The 21,097-nt window shown below is 35.8% G+C and overlaps 1 protein-coding gene across 1 annotated transcript; it reads left to right on the plus strand.

Moving 5' to 3' along the window:
* Positions 1 to 573: 573 nt before the first annotated feature.
* Positions 574 to 15,673, plus strand: LOC140156067 (renin receptor-like). Its single transcript, XM_072179184.1, has 8 exons — positions 574 to 646; positions 6,780 to 6,910; positions 9,157 to 9,294; positions 9,785 to 9,880; positions 10,188 to 10,379; positions 12,194 to 12,343; positions 13,042 to 13,146; positions 14,713 to 15,673. The coding sequence occupies exons 1-8, from the start codon at positions 583 to 585 to the stop codon at positions 14,923 to 14,925; spliced, it is 1,089 nt and encodes a 362-aa protein (XP_072035285.1). The 5' UTR covers positions 574 to 582; the 3' UTR covers positions 14,926 to 15,673.
* Positions 15,674 to 21,097: the final 5,424 nt, after the last annotated feature.

Genomic DNA, 21,097 nt, shown 5'->3' on the forward strand with positions numbered 1-21,097 from the left:
TTTCATTTTTCCTGAAAATGTTGATTCTCGTACTCACGTGCGATATGGCTGTTTTTACGTTTCTACTTCTCGCGTTCAAGGCCGATTATTGATCACGTGATCAATCAATTATCCCGTGACTTCAGATGCCAACGCCGCGCCTTAGGCGCACAATTGGGCTACTTGGCAATCGCTTGCCGCTACTCAAAAAAGCTTGCCGCTACTTGTCTAAAATTGGGCTACTTTTGCCAGTCTCAGGCCGCGGCAGTAATTTGATGTATTTTCCTTTCAATTTAGCCGATTTATAAAGGTTTTGAGTCTTTGAAGCTCCAAATTGAAGTTACAATGGGTTTTGTGACCATTTATTGATCGGTCAGTAACTTCCCAGTAAGTACCGGAAGTTTGAATGTCAAGTGCTTTTCCGCCCAATTGGGTGTTTTGCGTTCTAAATTCGGGTAAATCCGCCCAAATATCCGTTATTGGGCGCTTTTTTGGAAGCTTGAAAAATTGGGCTACTTGAGAATCCTTTACCGCGGCCTGGCGAGTCAATGCGCCGCGCCTTGACACTGAAAAGTTTTGGCAACACTGGACTTCACATCCAAGATGGCCGCTACCGTAGTAGTTGGGTTTACGGAGCTCTTCATATTATCATGTTTTCTTGCTCTTGGTATGTAATCCCGAGTTGTAATTTATGTCATATTGATTCTATATTATTTATGTGATTGATTGTTTCAACATAACGAGCAAACAGAGTAAAAAAAACTGGCTAGAATGGTCAAAACATCACCAATACTATCACGCTAAAAATGTACTACGGCAGTGCTGGACTCTTTAATACTCATATCAATTATCATTCACTGGCACTGCACTGTAGCTGCATGCATGATGAATGGCATGGCTACTTGTGCATATAACATGCACATTATTAATTGTACATGATAGATACATCATCTGATCATATTACAATATGCATATGACTGTACTGTAGTCAGTGTCCGAAATAAGGAAAATATGGAGGTTGTCCCGAGGGCGAGGACAACTAATACTGCTAAGTAGTTCGCAACGCAAACTTAGAAAAACGGGCAAACAGACACATCATTTATCTGTATGACATTTTCGTTATTGGTGACGCCCTATCTAAGTTTGCACTGAAGTGCCATCTCAGTTTAAGTGTGCCGACTTGGATCATGTGCTAATGAATTTTATTTATTCTGGATAAAATAATGGAGTATTTATTACAATTTCAAGCATAGAAGTTTAGGTAAGAAGTACAAGAAGCTGTGTAATTAATATTATGACAAACATGCAACTATTTAAGCTACAGGAGCCTTGTATTTTTTAGTGCAAACTCTAATTGAAACCATGCAATTGCGTTGCACTAGCTTTTTGTATACACTTCGTCCCATACCGTTGTGCAGAGCTACTACGGTATGGGTTCCTCGTACTAACTGCTAAGCATAAATTCTGCTTGTCCTCAAACTATTTTGGTTGTCCCCAAAATGTGTCATATTTAAGAGGTAAAAATATAGTGGTTGTCCAGAGGATAAGTGCATATCTCAATATGGTTGTCCCCAGTGATTTTTGGACAAGAGGACAAGAGGATAAGTGCTTATTTCGAACACTGTAGTCTATAGACTGTACGTCTATTCTCTAATAGTAGTTTATATATAGTGCTTAAATAATAAATTTAATTCTCAATCTGAATCATTTTAAAGCAGGGCTGTCAACTCTCACGCATTGGCCGTGAGTCTCACGCATTGGCGGCTGGGTCACTTTCTCACGGTCTCACCGTCACGCCAAGGTAGTAAAATCTCACGCCCAGGTAATAAATCTCACGCAAAAAGCTGCAAAATGAGTAAAAGCTCGCGCATCGTCATGAATAATTTGTTCTGAAAATGTAGTAAAGGTCATACAGGTACTGCTACTGGTACAATGGTCTCCAGGGAGTATTACACATTAGCACTACTTTGATCCTATTCCTTTTTAAATACATCAATTTGAAGAACTATGTAAAGCTGCAAACTTCAACACAGTTTTTGCGCATCATAGAATGGGGTGAATAAGGACGCAGCCTGGGTCAATAGGGACAAAAATGAGAAAAGTTAAATTTGAAATCTCATTTTTTTTTCACATTTGGTTAAAACTTTTTTTTTTTTTTTTCCACAGATTGTAATGTAAGAGCAATCAAACAATGTTTAGTAAATGGTTCAGTAGATGTGATTGTGAAAGAATAAATTCAGGATACAGTGTGTCCAAAATAAAATTATCTATGTGTAAAACTGAAAACGGGGTGGTCAAAACTTTCCTGCACCCACAGCCACTAGTATTTTAGAAAATGAGCTGGAATGTACCAGGTCCTACAACTTTCTTTAACTTAGATTATTTAGTAATTCTGACAGGAATTTTTATAACAATTTAAAAAATATTTTTCAGGTAAATGTCACCTAATACGGCGCTAAGTATACGGTCATGTTTTTTATGTTGGGCACCAATTGCGTTGCATGTGTATTTTTCAAGCGAATCACATGTTTTTACAGGTTTGGTACTTTAACTTCAAAAGTTTACATTAGAACCCAATTAAAGTATATTCTGAAAGCATATACTCGGATGATTTCAGAAACGAAACAATGGGAGTCATTATACAGGGTGGCCCATAAAATATACAGGGTGTAACAAGCAAAATAAGGATGAAAATATTAATTCAGTTAGGGGTGTCACCCCCCGACGTACATCGATAATGCAAAAATTTGACAAATGTTTAAAATAGCTAACTTAATTGCCCACCCAGTCATATGGAACTTATGGTGGTCAGGTAATTCAAAATGTAGATACAGTGTTGTCAAAAATATATTTATATTTATATAAACTAGAGTTATATACCCGTATGCGTCAGCCCTCGAATTAAGGATCTGAAGGGGCACGGCAACTTTTTTAGGGCAAGTTGATAATTGCCGTGGATTTTCACTGAAAAGGCAAGGCAGCACGGCAATTTGTAATATTTCAAAAGGGCATCAAGGCAACTGTTGAAAATTTGAGAAGGGCACCAAGGCAATTTTTCAAAAGTGAATAGATGCAAATTACCGGCACTGAATTCAACACCAAAGTAAAATTCGACTCACAACTTTGCACTAAAACTAACCTGATTGCTTAAAAAACCTGCTTTATAATACAGTTTAATTTACTTAAATTTTGCGATCCCTAGTTCTGAGCTGCAAAACTGACTCGATATGTAGCGATGAGACAGCTGTAACTTTGGAGCTCTTTGGTAATAATATTGATCAAATTCGCCGGGATAAAAACTATTTCGTGCAAAACATATCTAGAGATGGGCTCACATGTACAAGATAAGACGATACCGGAAGGGTATCGCCATCGGGAAGTCAATGTTTGATAATCGAGAGAACAATTGATTTGCCCAGCGCTCTGATTTTGTTCACGACATCGACACGAGGTCGAGGAAGCTATAGTTACTAACAGCGTTTCTGATTGGTCGATAGTACGTTGAAGGTATTTCTCTGACCAATCGAGAAAATGAAGTCAGATTTCTAGTAAACAGATAATGTATAAGCCGATGTGATTGGCTGAATATGTAAGCTTACGTAGGGGTAATGAATATTAATTCACAACAAACTATTGTGTATACTGTGATTGATAGCTGGCGATCGTGTTCAAGATTTTCGATTTAATTTTCCACAATTTTACTGGGATTTAACCAGTACTTGTTAATGATTTTATAATGAAGGGGCAGGGCTGGCCGGCTAGGGCACCCACGGCAACTTCATTTAGGGGCACGGCAAGTGACTGCCGTCGGTAAAGGACATATTTTGAGGGCATTGCGGCAATGGGGGTGGGCACCCAGGGCAATATGCCGTCGGTGCCGTGGGTTAATTCGAGGGCTGGTATGCGTAAATGCTTATTAAGCTCAATATGCCCGTATGCATAACAGCAACATAGCATGAAACCACATGACCTTTGTCCTCTGTTTGATGACCTTTGATGACTATTGGATGACCTTTGACCTTGGATGACATTAAGTAATTAATTTAATTAATGTATGCATGTATTTATTGTACTGACTACTCCTTCCTTCCTTAAAGGGTTAAATAATAAACACACACCACATCCCTATATAGAGCATGTATATACATGTATTGGTGCCATAAGAATGCATCAGAGCTATTTATAGATGAACAAAGAGTGCACACATGGTGGTACTGTGGATTTTGGATTTTAACAAAGATCCGTGATTTTCGCCTAATTTTGAGCCCAATTATTGACCGATCTCAACCAAATGTGACCTCCGCATTCCCCTCGCATCAAGGATTCCACCCACCAAGTTACAGCCCAATCGGACCAAGTTTAAAATTTGACCTTTGACCTTCGACCTCCGATTTCGACCGAAGGTAGCTTACGACACTCCCGTATTTTTCTGCATCCCCGTATGGATTTGGCGAGGCTGGGATCAAAACTGACGGAGCCTTTGACACACATACATACGCGCATACAACATTAGGCAAATTATAGTAAGATTTCTTCAAAACACACCTTATTTGGCACTGGAAATGCAAATTTTCATGATTGAGGGATGTAACTAGATGTAAAATAAGCTCAACAATCCAGTTTTGAAAGTTAAAAGAGAAATCGACAAAGCGTTTTTGTAAAAATTGACTTTTTGGACCAAAATTGAGTGTGAGGGTGCTCTTTTAGATTTGTTGCAAACCTTCTATGTTTTACTAGTTTTAGTTTACTAAAGTAAAGAGGATCACAACCAAGGTCTGCTTAAGAAATTTGAGCCTTTTATCATGTTTTGTTTGCCCGTAGCACCCTTTTGAATGTTCACTACATTAAATCCCTATTCAAATGCATAGAGGTCAATGAACTTTATTAGTGTAGCAACAAGTAATTAGTACATTTTAATTGTCTAATTAACAAATACTGAGTCAATGAATGCTAAACATGATATCATTAAGCCGAGATCAAGTACAGAAACAAGTAGAAAATAGAAAACCATCAATAATGTTTATTGAAGATCATGTGGCGGAGGATCACCATTGTACAGCATTGTGATCCTCCACCACATGATCCTCCATCACATGAGCCACCCCTGACTAATTAGACTTAACAAGTTGCAGTAATTAGTACAAATGAAAATCATAAATTTTTGTTTCAGAAATTGAAAGGCCAATGTCTAAGGAACAAAATAGTACTAGACAAGCTCATAATAAACATCAAATAAATAAACGACATGCATGTTAACATGTCTTGATGAGTAAGAATGCAACAGAGCCACCCTTTTTAGGTGCCCAGTATAAAAAACATGACCATACGGGGTGAATAGGGACACCTTCGCCACACCCACCCTTGCCCCATAACATTCTACCCTACCACCCTACTCTGCTCAACCCTTACCCCCAGGCTGCAAAATAACCGAAAGCACTTGTCTTCGGTGCCCCTACCTGTTGCCTTGATGCCCTATTAATTGCTGCAATATTCTTTAATGTGTAATTGCCTTGTATAACATGTGCCCTTTCAAAATTGCCTTGAAATGGATGCTCTTCAGAATCCTCATGACCTTACACCATCACCCTTAAGTTAAATCACTATACCACACCCTGACCCACTAGCCTCACTAAACCTACCATCCCCAGTATCCCCATCCAGGCTAACACCCTCATCCACCCCTAATACTATCATGTCACTGCCAGAACTCACTACCCCACACCCTACCCCAGCTCTCCACCATCCTACCCCACCTATCTATCCCACCACCCTACCCCCTACCCCACCACCTTATCCACTGCTCCACCACCAACCTATACCTCAATACCCCCATCACCCTAATCCCACTACCCCAACACCCTACCTTACCCACCTACTTCCCTACCACCCAGAACCCTACCCCAACCACCCTTACCCCACCACATCCTACCCCACCTCTTCTTGTACTGAGGAGTCAAGGGCCTGATCAATGTTGTCAAGAAATCTGATTTTAAACAGTTATGGTGGTATGAATTGCCTTGACATGTTTTTATTGTTATTTAAAACTCACTCAGCTCAGTGTTCCTTTTCCCTTCATGTGGGGGTAAAAGGCATGTACAGAATTGTACACTCCTTCAAAGTAGTACTCTCCGTAGTTCATGACCCTGAAGTTGGGGGTCAATAGGGACACCAACATTTTATAAAAAAAATATATACCCCACCAGGGTTCCCGCTACAACAAGTCTTTGCGTAGAGCACAGTAAAATCATAAGGGACTCCATATATTTCAAATTTTGAAAATTATGGGGTCTAACTGGACCCCATCATTTGAGACTATAATGTGATATCTGTGTCAGAATTTGTGTTTAAGACCCCATAGTTTTCAAATTTTCCGACTGGACCCCATAATATTTGGACCTAGCGAGAACCCTGCCCCCCCCCACATATATAATTTTTTATAATGGTGGATTAAAGGCATCATGTGTGGACATTTATGCCCTGAAAGGTTTGCCTCATGGGGCTACAAGAATCTACAATCTAGAGAGTATCAAAACTCCCTATTCACCCCATTCTATGGTATTACATGTATGTACTATGTATATGTAGTACATCCATGTTTGGAAAATTTGTTACATTTTTCACAGGGTGTCAATGAATTTTCACTTTTATTTCTCTCTTTGCACTCCAGATTTGTCGTCATCCATATTTATGTTTTAACCACATGTTGTTCTTGTTACTCCTTTCTTTTTCATCCTCTTATTTTCTCTGATACTTACCCTCATTCTTCTTTTGTTGTTTTCTTCATGTTTTATCTTCTGCAGCTTCCAGCACAAGTACCTTGTACGTGACACACATACCTGACTGTATATCATTTAATGAAGGAGCTGGTGCCATTTCAAGTGATGAAATTTCTGATGTGGTTTCAGTAGCTCTAGGATTTACACCAAGCAAGGTAAAGAAATATTTGTATAGGTGAGTTCAAAGGAGTTCAGTAGGGCAAAAGGCCAAACCAGGATGAACTTTTTAGTTTTTAAAGTATCATTTGAATGATATTCATCAATCATTAGTGACCTTGTGTATTACTGTATATCATTTGTACGAACCACTTAAGGGGGTACTACACCCCTACCCAATTTTGTGCATATTTTTGCATTTTTCTCAAAAACTATAGCGCATTGGTGACATGTAAGATATGTATATTATAGGGGCAAGGACTACAACTACTGCACTGAAAATTCAACAACTCAAGGCAAGTAGTTATTGATTTATTGATCATATATTGGTTTCCCCTCATTTTTGACTGTAACTCCACAACTGTTGTCTGTGTTGAAATAAAATTTCGAGTGCAGTAGTTATAGTCCTTGCCACAGACCTTGCCCCTATAATATACATATCTTACTTGTCACCAATGCGCTATAACTTTTGAGAAAAATGCAAAAATAGGCACAAAATTGGGTATGGGTTGTAGTACCCCCTTAAGTTTACAGGGATCCAGATATCCAATCTCATTTTTGTCCATGAGAGATGAGGCATTGTAAATTTGAACATGAGCACATTCTATCATATATGAAGAGCTTTGTTTCAAAACCCCTTACATCCACTTGCCCATTTTTGAGAACACATTCAAAAATCAAAAAAAAATCACTGATGGGGGTTTGCAACAAAAGCAGTTTTTGGCAAGATGCTTAGGTAGGATGAGCATCCTGCCAAAAACTGCTTTTGTTGAAAAAAAACCTTATATCAGTGATTATTTTGATGATTTTCTGATGTGTTCTCAACATTGGGCAAGTGGATGTAAGGGGTTTTGAAACAAAGCTCTTCATATGTAGATTTGGCGATTTGGAATAACTGCCATTTTCTTCATATAATTTAAAATAAACTTGTTGTTATTTCATACAACCTTTGCTGTAAGGATGTTTATTCTGTACATTTCAAAGTTTGAATAACAGAATGAAGTTACTTACATATTGGTGGTTGAGACTGGCATGTGGACCAAATTTAAATTGGATATCACAGGAAAAAAAGTCTCATAAAAATAAAACAGATGTGATCATATAAGTACTTCATTTTTTCATACAAGGTAACAATTGAGAGTAACAATTTATAGAAATGTTCAGCAACTGAAAAAAAATTTTGGTTCTTGAATTTTGAGTACATGTAAATAGGACTACGGTTTCTTGCCCTTGTTGCACTTTTTTGACTCACCATGTACTATGGAGTTTTTGTTATATAAAGTGGTTACAAAAGCCTAGGCAGAGTGCCAACCCCCCCCCCCCCTGACAAAAAATGAAAGAAAAAAGTGCCCCTCTGACAAAAAATGAAAGAGAAAATCAGGAGGGTAAAGGAAAAGAAAAGGGGCAAGGACAAATTTAGCACGATCATGGGCGAAAATAGAAAAAAAAACTTTGTGCACGCTATGCTATGCATTGTAACAATAAAGCCCTTCTCATCCTGATAATGGGCAACAATAGTGTAAATAGCAAATATAGTCCTCTTTCATCCAATGAACAATATTTATTTTCTGGAAACTTTGTATTTTGTTTATATTTTGCATCAACAAGTTGAAAAAGTATTTTTGAATATCGTGAATATTGTTATTTTGATTTTTAGACCATAACAGTTAGGACAGTTCCTTTACATTTGCCGTTATCCATTATATTTGTGTAACTTTTATTAGTTGCTTGACTGATTGGCTATTACCAAGAAAATAATTCAGTAGCATGCAGGTACACTCATGTGTATGCATGCATATCCAGTCCATCTTGCATGTATTTTAAATTTTTAATACCGTAATTAATACTAAAGACTAAGATTCACCTCAGTGGCGCACATGGCTCCTTTTCCTTTGCCTAAATGGTAAATATCATGTACAAATAAAGGGCTCCCTCCTCTAAGAATCCTAACAAGAATTAAGGGTCCGTCCGTGCCTTTATATTTGCTGGTGGGATATTTATGGAATGGCACGTTTCAGTTTGAGCCTAAAATTTCAGTTAATTAATCAAAGGCACCTTCAGGCGTATCTTTACTGTATTTAAACATATTTAAGTATTTAAACATGTACACCGACCGAACTTGATATAAATATGGAGTATAGTATAGTGACAAAATAAACATCATATTTTAGAAGTATCCCTTAACCATAATTAAGAGGCATATGATACAGATAATTTGTGTATGTGTTTAAAATGTTGTATACAGGAATTGAGATGGTCTGGTCTTTCTCAGGGAGATCTTTTTAAGCGCCCAAGTGCTAATGTGCTTGTTGCAGTACAAAGTGTGAGTGGAAGCGAAGTTCAACCCAGCTTTGCATCTCAAAGGAAGTATGTCATCACAAATGTAAGTTCTGATACCATGTATTTATAATAAGTTCTTATTGGCAATGGCCTATCATTTAAATAAGTTTATACAGATGGTCAAAATACAAAGTATGAAACATTCTCCACGTTTACCATTTTTTTATCCCGTTGTTTTTCGTAATTCCACATTGTTTTCGTCATCTTTGCTTCAACTCGCTAATGCATCAATAAGTTAATAACCAGGTCCAATGTTAGTGAGACTGTCGGGCTGATGGTTTAGTTTTAGTAGGCAACGTCAACCTTTTGGTTGAATAACGATTATGATAAATTAAATATATATTATTATCTTCAAATTATATGTCTTTCCATGTTTATACGATAAATCTTAGAACTGCATTGTTTTTGGCTCACTGTCAATCCGTCACCGATAGTTTTGTGTGAGTCAAGATTGACATTTAAAGAACCACATAAACATGATGAAGCAACTGAATAAAAATTGTTCCATTTTTCTTGAACAAAATGTTTTTTAGACTGGTGCTGTGCAAATGGAAAATGCAAGAATGAGCATTTCAAAGGCATATGGTGAAGATGCTGGAGTATATTTTGATCTCACGTCCGATAGCAAGGTAAGTGTCCTCAATTCCTGACCTCAATTACGCCCTAGGTCAGCTGTTCATGTATTGCTTATATGTATGTATATTAAAAAAGAAGAAATAACTATGCTGGTTTACGTGGCCACTACACAAAACTCGTGTAAGAACGGCCCATGATGTATTAACAGAAATAGATAATATTCATTATAAAGGAAACATCAATTTGAAAGATATATATTTTCTATGTATCCATACGACATTACATTAAGTAAAATTTAATCGTTTTTTATATTTTCATTTACTGCACTCAACTTAATATTGTTTAAATAATTGTTTTCAGGAAATCAAATTGCCCCTCAAATACCAGTCGCTGTTCAAAGATCTTCCAGCCACACTAAAAGGGATATCCACATCTCTCCACGGTGACCTCTCAATATTGTTGGATTTTCAACAAGGCTCATTGAACTTGAGTGGTGTAGCGGATACAGTACTTTTCAGTGAACTTCAGTTGATGAAAAATATGCTTTTAGAAGTAAGTATACAAGTATGTCTTAATGGTATTGAATGTTAACCTTAAAGTGATTCTTATAATTTCATGGAATTAAGGGTAGACGAGGTATTGTTGGTCGAAGCAACCTAAAAATCGATTTTCATTATCTAGATCAATATATTATTGAAAATTAGCCCTTGATGTTGTGCAAAAGTTCATTCTACAAATCGTATACTTTGCAAACTTGCTTAATTTATTGTTAATGATTTATGTATGTTTTACAAAAGTGTTGTTGTTTCAGTCCTCTCTACAACGTAACTCAAGAACCGCAGCACCTATAAAAGTATATCTGATATTTTTATTCTTCTACACGCTCGCTATGAATTGAGCAATGCAGTTTTTGCAAAAGCTCACTACCATTCGTAAGATGCTGTGAACTACCAAATCACAACAGTTTAAAATAATGAATAACCTTAAATCACACTCGAAAATTTTTAATATGAATTAATTTTTTGTCCATTCAAATTAATTAGCATTTTGCCTTAAAGGCCCATTCAGTGATTTGCTCATCCGGACGATCATAAAATTCATCAAAATTCAGATTTTGGTACCTTTGTCATTGACATTGTCATGGATGTGCTAATATGGCCTGCTTGTGGTTCAGCCGAAAGCTGTGTATTTAAGACAAAATAAGACATTTTACATGAATCTGTAATGCTGGGATCACTGAATGGGTCTTTAAGGAAACGTTTGCACAGTATTTGTTGTGGGACCTGAGAGCACATCAGACATGTCGAATTGCATTCTGAATACGAGGAATACCATTCTGATATCAAATACAAATTTATGGCAAATTATTAAAATTTGATTTTGATATGTAACAGTCATCTAAGTAAACTTTATAAATCTAATGATATGTACTTAAAATGTATGTAGCAGGGATAAAAAGCTGACCATCAATTGAAAATTTCGACCTTTCATATTGAAAATATACATTTTCCCCCCCAAAAGATCTGCATTTTTTTGGTGTTTGGGGAAAAAATCTAGATCTTCAATACGAAAAGTCAAAATTTTCAGAGGATGGACGGCTTTTCATCCCAGCTACATACACTTTAAGTACATATTAGATTTATACAATTTACTTAGAGGACTGTTTAATTTCAAAAATATCAATTTTTTAATCATTTGCCATAAAATGTGTATTTTATCACGAATTAAAAAAAAAATCAAAATTATTTGATTTTAGAAGGACATTCCTCGTATTCAAACTACTCAATTCGATATGTCTGATGTGCTCTCAGGTCTCACAAAAAATATGTGAAACGTCGCTATCCAAGCCCTTAATCAGGCTTCCAAAATTATCTTTCATGCTGAAAATGCGCGCGAAGCGTGCAAACGTCATTTTATATCTTAACTAAAGAATAGTGAACAGGCCTACTTGACTTTCTTAGGAGTAGGACTAATAATTATACCAAAACAAGCTTGACACTGCTGCGGACACACAATACAATAAACATGTCGCACACAGACATCATTTTGCAACTTTTTTATGTTGGCCCTTTTATTGTTTAATTTTTTCTTGTCATTTAATATGCATATAGGCGCTTTTTGTGCTATTAGCATTTCATTCAGCTCCTTTCTAATTATTTGTTCCTTGCTGAGGCTTGCGCCATCGCTTTCCGATGATTCAAACGTAAAACACAAATTTCCCATAGTTTCCGATAAATTCTTTGGAAAAATGTTTAGTAATAATCGAGTTCGTTCCCTGATATACTCAAGCATATTTGATTTTCGTTTCTTTCTATCTTGATAGGCAATAATTTATATTCATTATTTTTCTTGTTTAATATGTAAAGCTTTCAGAAAATCAAGGTTTAATACAGGACGGGGTACCAGACCTTTATAGTTTCACAATATCGGGACTCCGTGCAGTGCAAACGGAATATGGGGTGGAATCTGAACAAGCCAAAGACGCTAGCCGAATTGTTGGCCAGTTTCTTGATCAGGTAAGGAATAGGAAGAGGAGCAGATCCGAGAATGATGTCAGATGATGATATCTGCTGGTGGTAGAGATAGAGGTGATGATGATGGGGATGATAATTATTAATGACCATGATCATATAGACCATGATCATGAGTTATCCGATATAAGCTTGTAAAATTAGTAGTATCAGTTTAATTTTCTCTTTTCTTATTTGAATTTGCAATTTACGGACACATTTATACAACGTACTATAAGGTGCATACCGTTGGTTTAATTAAAACCTACAACACATACCTTTATAATGTTCTGCAGGAGGTAACCGAACTCGATTGGTTGCTATAGCAACATGACATGAAAGTGTATCAGTTATCAGCCTTGCAGTGTGCATGGACAGTGAAACAGCACCTATAAAATATGGTGCGTGTCATAAAGAATTGTCGTTTCACGGTCACCTAATAATATTACTCTTATTATTATTATTATTATTGTTATTGTTATTATTATTATTGATTTCATGATGATACTTAAGCAGTCATTCTAAATACGTCTTGTAGTGTTTAATGGAAATGTAAAAATATATGCAATGTTTCGACTTGTTACTTGAAAACATGCTTATCTCCTCAGGCCTACTTGTATTTACTTATTTACTTTAATCCTATTTACTTACCTATTTTTATTTAGCTCTTGCTCAACTTCTTGAATTGATATCCTTTTGTACAGTTCTCATCAGCTTTTGCAGCACTCTATGAAAATAATGCATTGGTAGAAATATTACTGACAGATGTTGAGTCATACTCGCGAAGACTTAGTAGATCAATTCTTCAGGTAAGGGTACTTAATGTAAATTTTATGTTATAATAAATTGGTTTGCAGTGCATTCTGATGAAACTATAAATTAGTTTGCAGTGCATTCTGATGAAACTATAATAGCTGTATGCTTACAGACCATCCCTGCAAATAAGATCATTCTTGCAAATAGAATTACTTACAACATTCAAATAGCATTAGTTGCTAACGTTTTGTGGCAATAGTGGATGTTTTTAAACCTACCAAAACGATTCAGAACTTTTATATAACTTGGCATTTAAAAAGTTTTCCAACAACCCTTCTAAACCCATTTGAAAAAAATCAGAAAACGTAGTGAGTTACAGCGGTAGTACAGATTTCCTTTGTGTATATTATTTATTTGACAAGTGCCTCAGTTGTGCAGTAATGACCGACTTGTAATAGTTATGAGAGACGGCATTGTGTTATTCGAAAGCAATCTATATTGCAAAATTTGCAAAAACAAATTGTAATCCGGTTATTTTGTAATACTTACTGGAAGTTCACTATCTATATGATCTATGGTTGGGTATTATAATAATAGCGCATGCACGCATTTCCGTTACATGTGAAACTCGGACCTCCTAGTTTCAGGTCCCAAATACTTACATGATATATACTTAAAGACGATTTCAAAAATGACACTGTGCTGCTTATATATTCATTGAGTCTAAATGGAAGTCTAAATGGAAGGGTACAAAATAATTTTATGTAGCACAAAGTGACAACATGACTCGCAACATGCAGTTTTATAATTCTATGTACTGTTAATATACCTACTATAAATATATTAATGTTATTATTATCAATATCAACATTATGATAGACATATAGGTCCGTATGCACAAAAGAGTTAGACCGGGTCTAAAGTTAGACTTGGTCTAAGTGGAATTTAGTTCCATCAGGAATGGTCCGTTACTCTGATTTCCTTCCTAGAGTAGCTAGCAAATTCTAAAGATTTAAATGCAAAGTTCGAAAATGATACAAATTAACTAAAGAAAATGAAAAGGAAAATGTCCTTTCTCCTAGTACTAAATTCCACTTAGACCCGGTCTAACTTTAGACCTGGTCTAACTCTTTTGTGCAAACTGACCATAAAGGTTAATCATAAGGTTACATGTCGACAGTCTGAAGGGTCACTGTTCCGAAAATCCAATAATTTGTTATAAACCCTCATCCTTAACCTGACCCTAACCCTTAAAGCTAACCTAAGCCCTAACCCAAACCCGAAACATAACCTTGACTCTAATCCTAATCCTAACTCTGACCCTAACACTGACCTAAATGCTAACCATAACCTTATCCCTAATCCCAATCCCCTCCGGACTAATGACCATTCCGACTAATGTACTCGCGGTTCATAAAATCCCAATCGTTACGACAAGATTATGGGAAGAGATATCTTTTGTCTGAACTGGAAACCTTAATGACCATCATTGTTCCGTTTGTTGTCTTTCTTTAGTGTTGGTGTGTATATGGAGAGGTAAGGTGCATAATAGTAAACGTTTTTTATTGCTTTTATGTAATTTAATTTAAGTTAATGTGTCAATTTTGTCACATCTACAGGCAGCAACACCTAGCCCTGCGCCACCCGGAGCCCCTGATCTGAACGTAGCTGGTACATACGATGAAAACTGGCCTGTATTTTTTAATATATTCCTCTGGTTGGGCGTCACATTAACCATCACTGTTCTTGCCGTAGCCCATCTACTATGGTACATGGATCCAGGAGATACAATCATCTATAGAATGACTAGCCAAAGAATGAAGATGGATTAAATCATAGCAATAATATAGTACTCAATAGAGGCCGGCAATATTGACTTCCAATCTGGTATCAGGGAAGTATCTATGAAAAAATACATTGTCATGAGTGGCCTATAGATTGAAAGCCAATATTGACATGTTCACATTTAAATTCTTTTGTTTACATTTGTATGTCATATAGTAACCAAAGTCAGTATACTAAGTGATAGAACATCCTAAAACAATAGTTTTGAAAGTGAAAGACAAGCAAAATCTTTGTTCTCTATATAAGCCTAAGCTTTATTAACAGTACTGCATGTATAGTTAACTTGCGGCCAATAGGATACTAAAAAGTAGGCCAAGGCTGTATCTTTTTAAAATTGATAAACCTTAAGCCTTAAAGCTATAATGTGTGATTTGTTCCACAGCAACGCCCTGAACTTTTCTCTAATTCCTACTTTGAGCAAAATTTGTAATGCCCAATGGTATACCAAAATGCCATGTGAAAGATTAAACCTGAAGTGTTTTAATTACAGTAAAATTTAAGTTTTTATATTAAATCCGGAAATCTCCGGTTTTATTCCAAGTTCACCGATTGAGTGATGGCATACATGCCTCGTGCATGTGTATCAATGAATCAGTGACTTATAAACTGTGTGTATATCGCTATTCATCTTACGTCTTATGCATCCCAGCTGTGTGAAGCTCTGCTCAATAATAATAATGATTGGCAAGCTAATACACGCATTGTAAGCGCTGGAATGAAATAGAAGTTGTTTCGCTTGAAGTTAAAGGGAGACAATGTGATCAGTGAAAACTAATATTTAAATAGAAATCTGTTCTTTATGCAAATCACATATTATTGCTTTAAGTCATGTGCCCATACGATTGGTTCATCTATTTGCAAGTTTATTTTTAGGATGATTTTTTTTCTTTTCTTTCTTAATTAAAAAAAACGCACGAAAAGCCATGTCACTAATATGTGTGTGACGGGTTTTTAAGGCTACAGTCCTATGTACCAATTACCGCTGTGTTTCAGATGTATGATGTAATGTTAAATCTGCTAATATTTTCTGTGTCTTTTTCAACAAATTGGGAGTTAATAATGAAGGTATTAGTGGATTTTTGTTCAAGTACAAGCTGATAGTTTCTGCTATGGGTAATTGGGTATTATGCTTTGGAGGGAGTTGTCTGTGTAGGTAAAAACAACGTATATATCAAAAGAGAAAGAAAGAATAGGTCCTACTTTATTTGATATTGTGGACATTGTATATGTCGAATGGTTTAAGACTATAGTTCCTTAGTTCGTGTGTGGACGTACTAATAATAAATACCTCATTATTACGTCCATGGTTTTGTGTAAACATAGATTTTCTCGTGTTTAGAATGATCATTCGTGTATACTAGATATACAGATATAATAGGATTTGTAAGGTTTAATTTAACCTATGGTTATGTTGTAATGTAAACTAAGGTGCAATCAAATTTGTTAATTGTGACACAGTGATCCATGTATAGGCGATTACTAGATAGATGTACAAACTATATTATACTAGCCTCATTTATGTGTATAATGAGAAGAGGTGTTTATATGTGTATAATTATTATCAGTTAAACTAGGTATACATTCCGAATCAATGTATGCATATTGCATCAAATTGGAATGTGCATACAACATCAACAGCGTTTTCCGGGACGTGTGTTTTCTTTTTAAAGTACTTTATTCGGGGAAAATCCTTTTAAGCGTTATACACGTGTTATGGATTTTGCCCAGGGTCTAAACGTCTGGCATTTAAATATCGGGTTATGGAAGTCATGGACACTTTTTAAAACATTTGATATGAAAAACACAACATTAAAAAAAATATTGCCGAAATGTTATTGTAAAATATTTTTTTTGCACACGTTTTTGCAAACATTTGGTCAACACTTATATAACATTGGATTAGAACGTTTTACAACAAGTATTTAAAAATGTTTTTGAATGTTGTTAAAACGATTGTACCCTGATATAATCGTTAGATCGTAATACTGATGCTTACTTACTACGTAATACTAGGCACATAGGCCTTTTTTATGAATACATTCCCAATAATGCTTCTTTGTGTAAATACTAAATACTATAGTATACGGATGAATTCACTGATTGTGACAAAAACACAAACATTCCATTAATACTCACAAATCCAACATTTTGTTCTGCAAATGAGGATAGTAATTTATTTATACAGATTTTCAACAGTAGACGAGATTTGTATTTCATACTGAAGATCGGATATTATAAATAATAACATGCATAATTGTTACATTTAGTACGTTGTGTTATGGTTATCAAGCTATTAATATTTAAGTTCAAAGTAATTTTGGTCTGTCACAGTTTAAGTTGACACGTCATCTATGTTTCTTAAGCCCACTTGAAACATGACTGCAGCGCAGACTGAAAACACGTGTTTATTTTGGTAAGTTCTGGGTTAACATGGTTAATGCTTATTTTTAGTGCACGAAATTGTATAATTTGTGTTTTTCACCATTCACTTTACTCTTTGATTCGAATTATTGAGATACTTAAGGGATCTAAAATGAGCGTTTATTGCGTTTCGACAGTATTTTTTGTAGGACATGAGAGCACCTCAGACCTATCGAATTGCATTCTGAATACGAAGCATGTCTTTCTGATATGAAATAATTTTCATTTTTTGAAAATCACAATATAATACAAATTTTGTGACAAAGTATAAAAATTTGATAGTTTTCAAATTTTTGATATATAACAATCCTCGAAGTAAATTATATAAATCTAATGATATATTCTTAAAGTGTATGTAGCTGGGAGGAAAAGCCGACGGTCAATTGAAAATTTTGACCTTTCATATTGAAGATATGGATTTTTTTCCCAAAAAGACCTATTTTTTTTTGGTGTTTTGGGAAAAAAAATCCATATCTTCAATACGAAAGGTCAAATTTTTCAATTGATCGTCGGCTTTTCATCCGACCTACATACACTTTAAGTATAAATCATCAGATTTATAAAGTTTACTTCAAGTACTGTTAAATATCAAAATATCAATTTTAATGATTTGCCATAAAATGTGTATTAAATTGCGAATTTCAAAAATGAAAATTATTTGATATCAGAATGACATTCTTCGTATTCAGAATGCAATTCGATATGTCTGATGTGTTCTGATGTCCCAAAATAAATACTGTCCAAACGTTCATACCCCAGCCCTTAAATGAATTGGAATCAACAGTATAATACTTGACGTTTATTTTTTCTTTAACTTTATTATATGAAATAATCAACTCATAATTATTGCACATTTATTTCGATGTGTTTTGGGGATGTTTTATAAGACGCCCACCTATGCAGATTTTGTGCTAAAACAAAATTGTCAGAAGTATTTTATATTTACGAAGGTATGACTGTTTACTAATTTTGTGTGATGGAATGTGTAACGTTGTACCCCTCCTCACCCCTCCCCACTAATCATGTTGGATCACCATTGATTTAAAAGTTATACGTCATTCGACCAAACCCCACACACGTTGGAATTGCGAAGTTATGGCGGTTCACCCAAAGACTTTGAAATGATTGAAAAACAAGACGTGCACAGCTGTCAGATGATAATTACATTTGGTTCACTTCTAATACCGGTACAAATTGTATGAGATTTGCGTTTTACTTCAGAATTCCTTAATTATGTGCTCTCAATGCTATGAGTTTTCGACCGTTTTTCATCAAAATAATGTTGCAAATCCATCGTGCACGGTATTAATTGGATGGCCTACATAATTCTGTATTGTGCATGTTTAATATGTATATAGGCTATTATATACTAGTCTTGTTGAACGAATATTCTACATTGTATGTCAAATACTTTGGGAGTGCTTAGTATTATGGCCCTTCACTCAACTCACGCAATGTGACCATACATACAATATAAAACTATGTGTATAGCAAATTAGCATTATTATAATTATTAGATATCATTATGTGTACAATAAATTGTTATATTATGTAGATAATGTTTCATGAATGTCGTTTTTCATTTGGTTATCCGCCACGCCAACTTCTTAGAATAACACCGCCAGCACTACCACTATGAAAATATACATGATGCTCCTCATACAAGCCGGCAACGGCGACCGAGACGACAAACAGCAACAACAACTATTAGCTATAGAAGTGACGTAATAATCGGATTAACCACCATAGCAATAGATTAATACAATTTTTGACTATATCGCCTGCACTACAACGTTCACGCGATACCTATGCATTGAACCATATCATCATGCTGATCACTTCAGACATACACAGGTGATGAGTGCAACCTGCTTGTAGTGCAGGGCGATATAATTAAAATTGTATTCATCTAATGCTATGATAGTTAAACCAAATTATTACGCCACTTCTACAGCGAATTCGCCGCAGAAGTAGTGATGTAGACCTAACAGGATTAATTACCATAGCGATAGGTGAAAATAATTTTTTGAGTATTGCCCTGGACTAATAGCCTACGCTGTAACTCTGCATCGCACCATTATCAAAGAATAGGCATAAAGACCTGGATCGTAATTATGACAACCAACAACACCGCAATCGCACCAACCCCATACCAAGTGGCAAGCACCACTACCACCACACCCATCACCACCACCACCACAACAACAACAAAACCACTACCACCAACCCAGCAAGCACGGTTTACAGATTAATGTCGAGTTATATAAAGGGTATAGAACTGAAACGTTAATATCATTCAATTCATTGCTGCAAAACATTCAAATTATTGACAAATTTCCAAAAATGTCTGCTTATGATATACACAATTGATTGTGCAATAATTATGAGCACCACCGGTAAAATTCTCGAACGGCGTATCAAAAATTGCCTGCCTGCGCTGCCCAGGCACAGCGTCATCCCTATATCTTTGTGTCAAAAATTGCCGTGATAGTACGGCAAATCCTCTCGTTTTTCAACAGCTACGCATGGCGATTTTGTTCGAGATAGGCCGAGCGACTCAGGCTATAAGCATATCATTTACACAATATGACTATCATATGAGATACCACAGAGTTTCTATTCTACACATGATTTGCGCATGCTCAGTACCCCATATGATGTTGCTATTACAAGAAAATTCGATTTCAAGTGTTGTCGGGTTAAACCCAGGTTTTGTTTCCAATACACTAACTTGAAATGCAATACACTAAATAGCGGCGATTGCTGTTTGCTGTGAATATATTTTACTGCATTTTATCCGTAACGATTTTTAAATCGTTCATCAAAATTGTGATATATTTAACTGTTTAAGAATTACAATTATATAAAGGAACATGTTTAGCCCATTCAGCTAAGATCCAGGTGCTTGTATAGAATATTAAATCACAAGTCTATAACACAATTCATATGTAAACTTTCTTTATCTGTGTCAATAATAGAATATTGATTTCAATAGAATTGAATACATTTTGAGTTTGTACTTTACCACTGAGCGATCTAGCGATCGATTTCTAGCCAATCAGATAGGATTCCTTTTCTTGCGTTCGGTGACATACCAATCGCCGTCGCTCACCAACGGAGTATGGATAAAATATTTATAATACAAGGTGTTGACACTGTGCCAGGCAAAGAGCTTTCAATAGTCATAGAGTATACGCTGGCGAAGTTACGTAATTAATCGGATTAATTACCATAGCAATAGGTGAAAACAATTTTGAACATATCGCGCTGCACTACAAGCAGGTTACACTCATCACCTGTGTATGTCTGCAATAATAGATTGAATACAATACTGGTCTTTTCAAAGATACTAATCTTACAGGTGCAAGTAATCAGCATGATATGGTTCAATGAAGAGGTACCGCATGAACGTATCAGTGAAGCGCGGTATATTCAAAAATTGTTTTCACCTATTGCTATGGTAGTTAATCCGATTATTACGTAACTTCGCCAGCGTATAGCAATAGATTATGTGATGCTTTGTTCGTTTGATGCCGATTAGAGATTGCGACAGGCTATTCATAAAAGTGGTACCAATGTTTCGAACAAAGGGTTCCGCCATTAAATTGGTCACTGATCCGGCATCATATTAACGCTCTACACAACAGGCGAGTATCAATAAGTGACCACAATACAGTCATGTGTAAGGGCAGTCATGTGTGAAAGTGGTACCATTGTTCTCATGTATCCCAAGTGTGT

This window comes from Amphiura filiformis, chromosome 6 (genome assembly GCF_039555335.1).
Source record: "Amphiura filiformis chromosome 6, Afil_fr2py, whole genome shotgun sequence".
Classification (NCBI taxonomy): Eukaryota; Metazoa; Echinodermata; class Ophiuroidea; order Amphilepidida; family Amphiuridae; genus Amphiura; species Amphiura filiformis.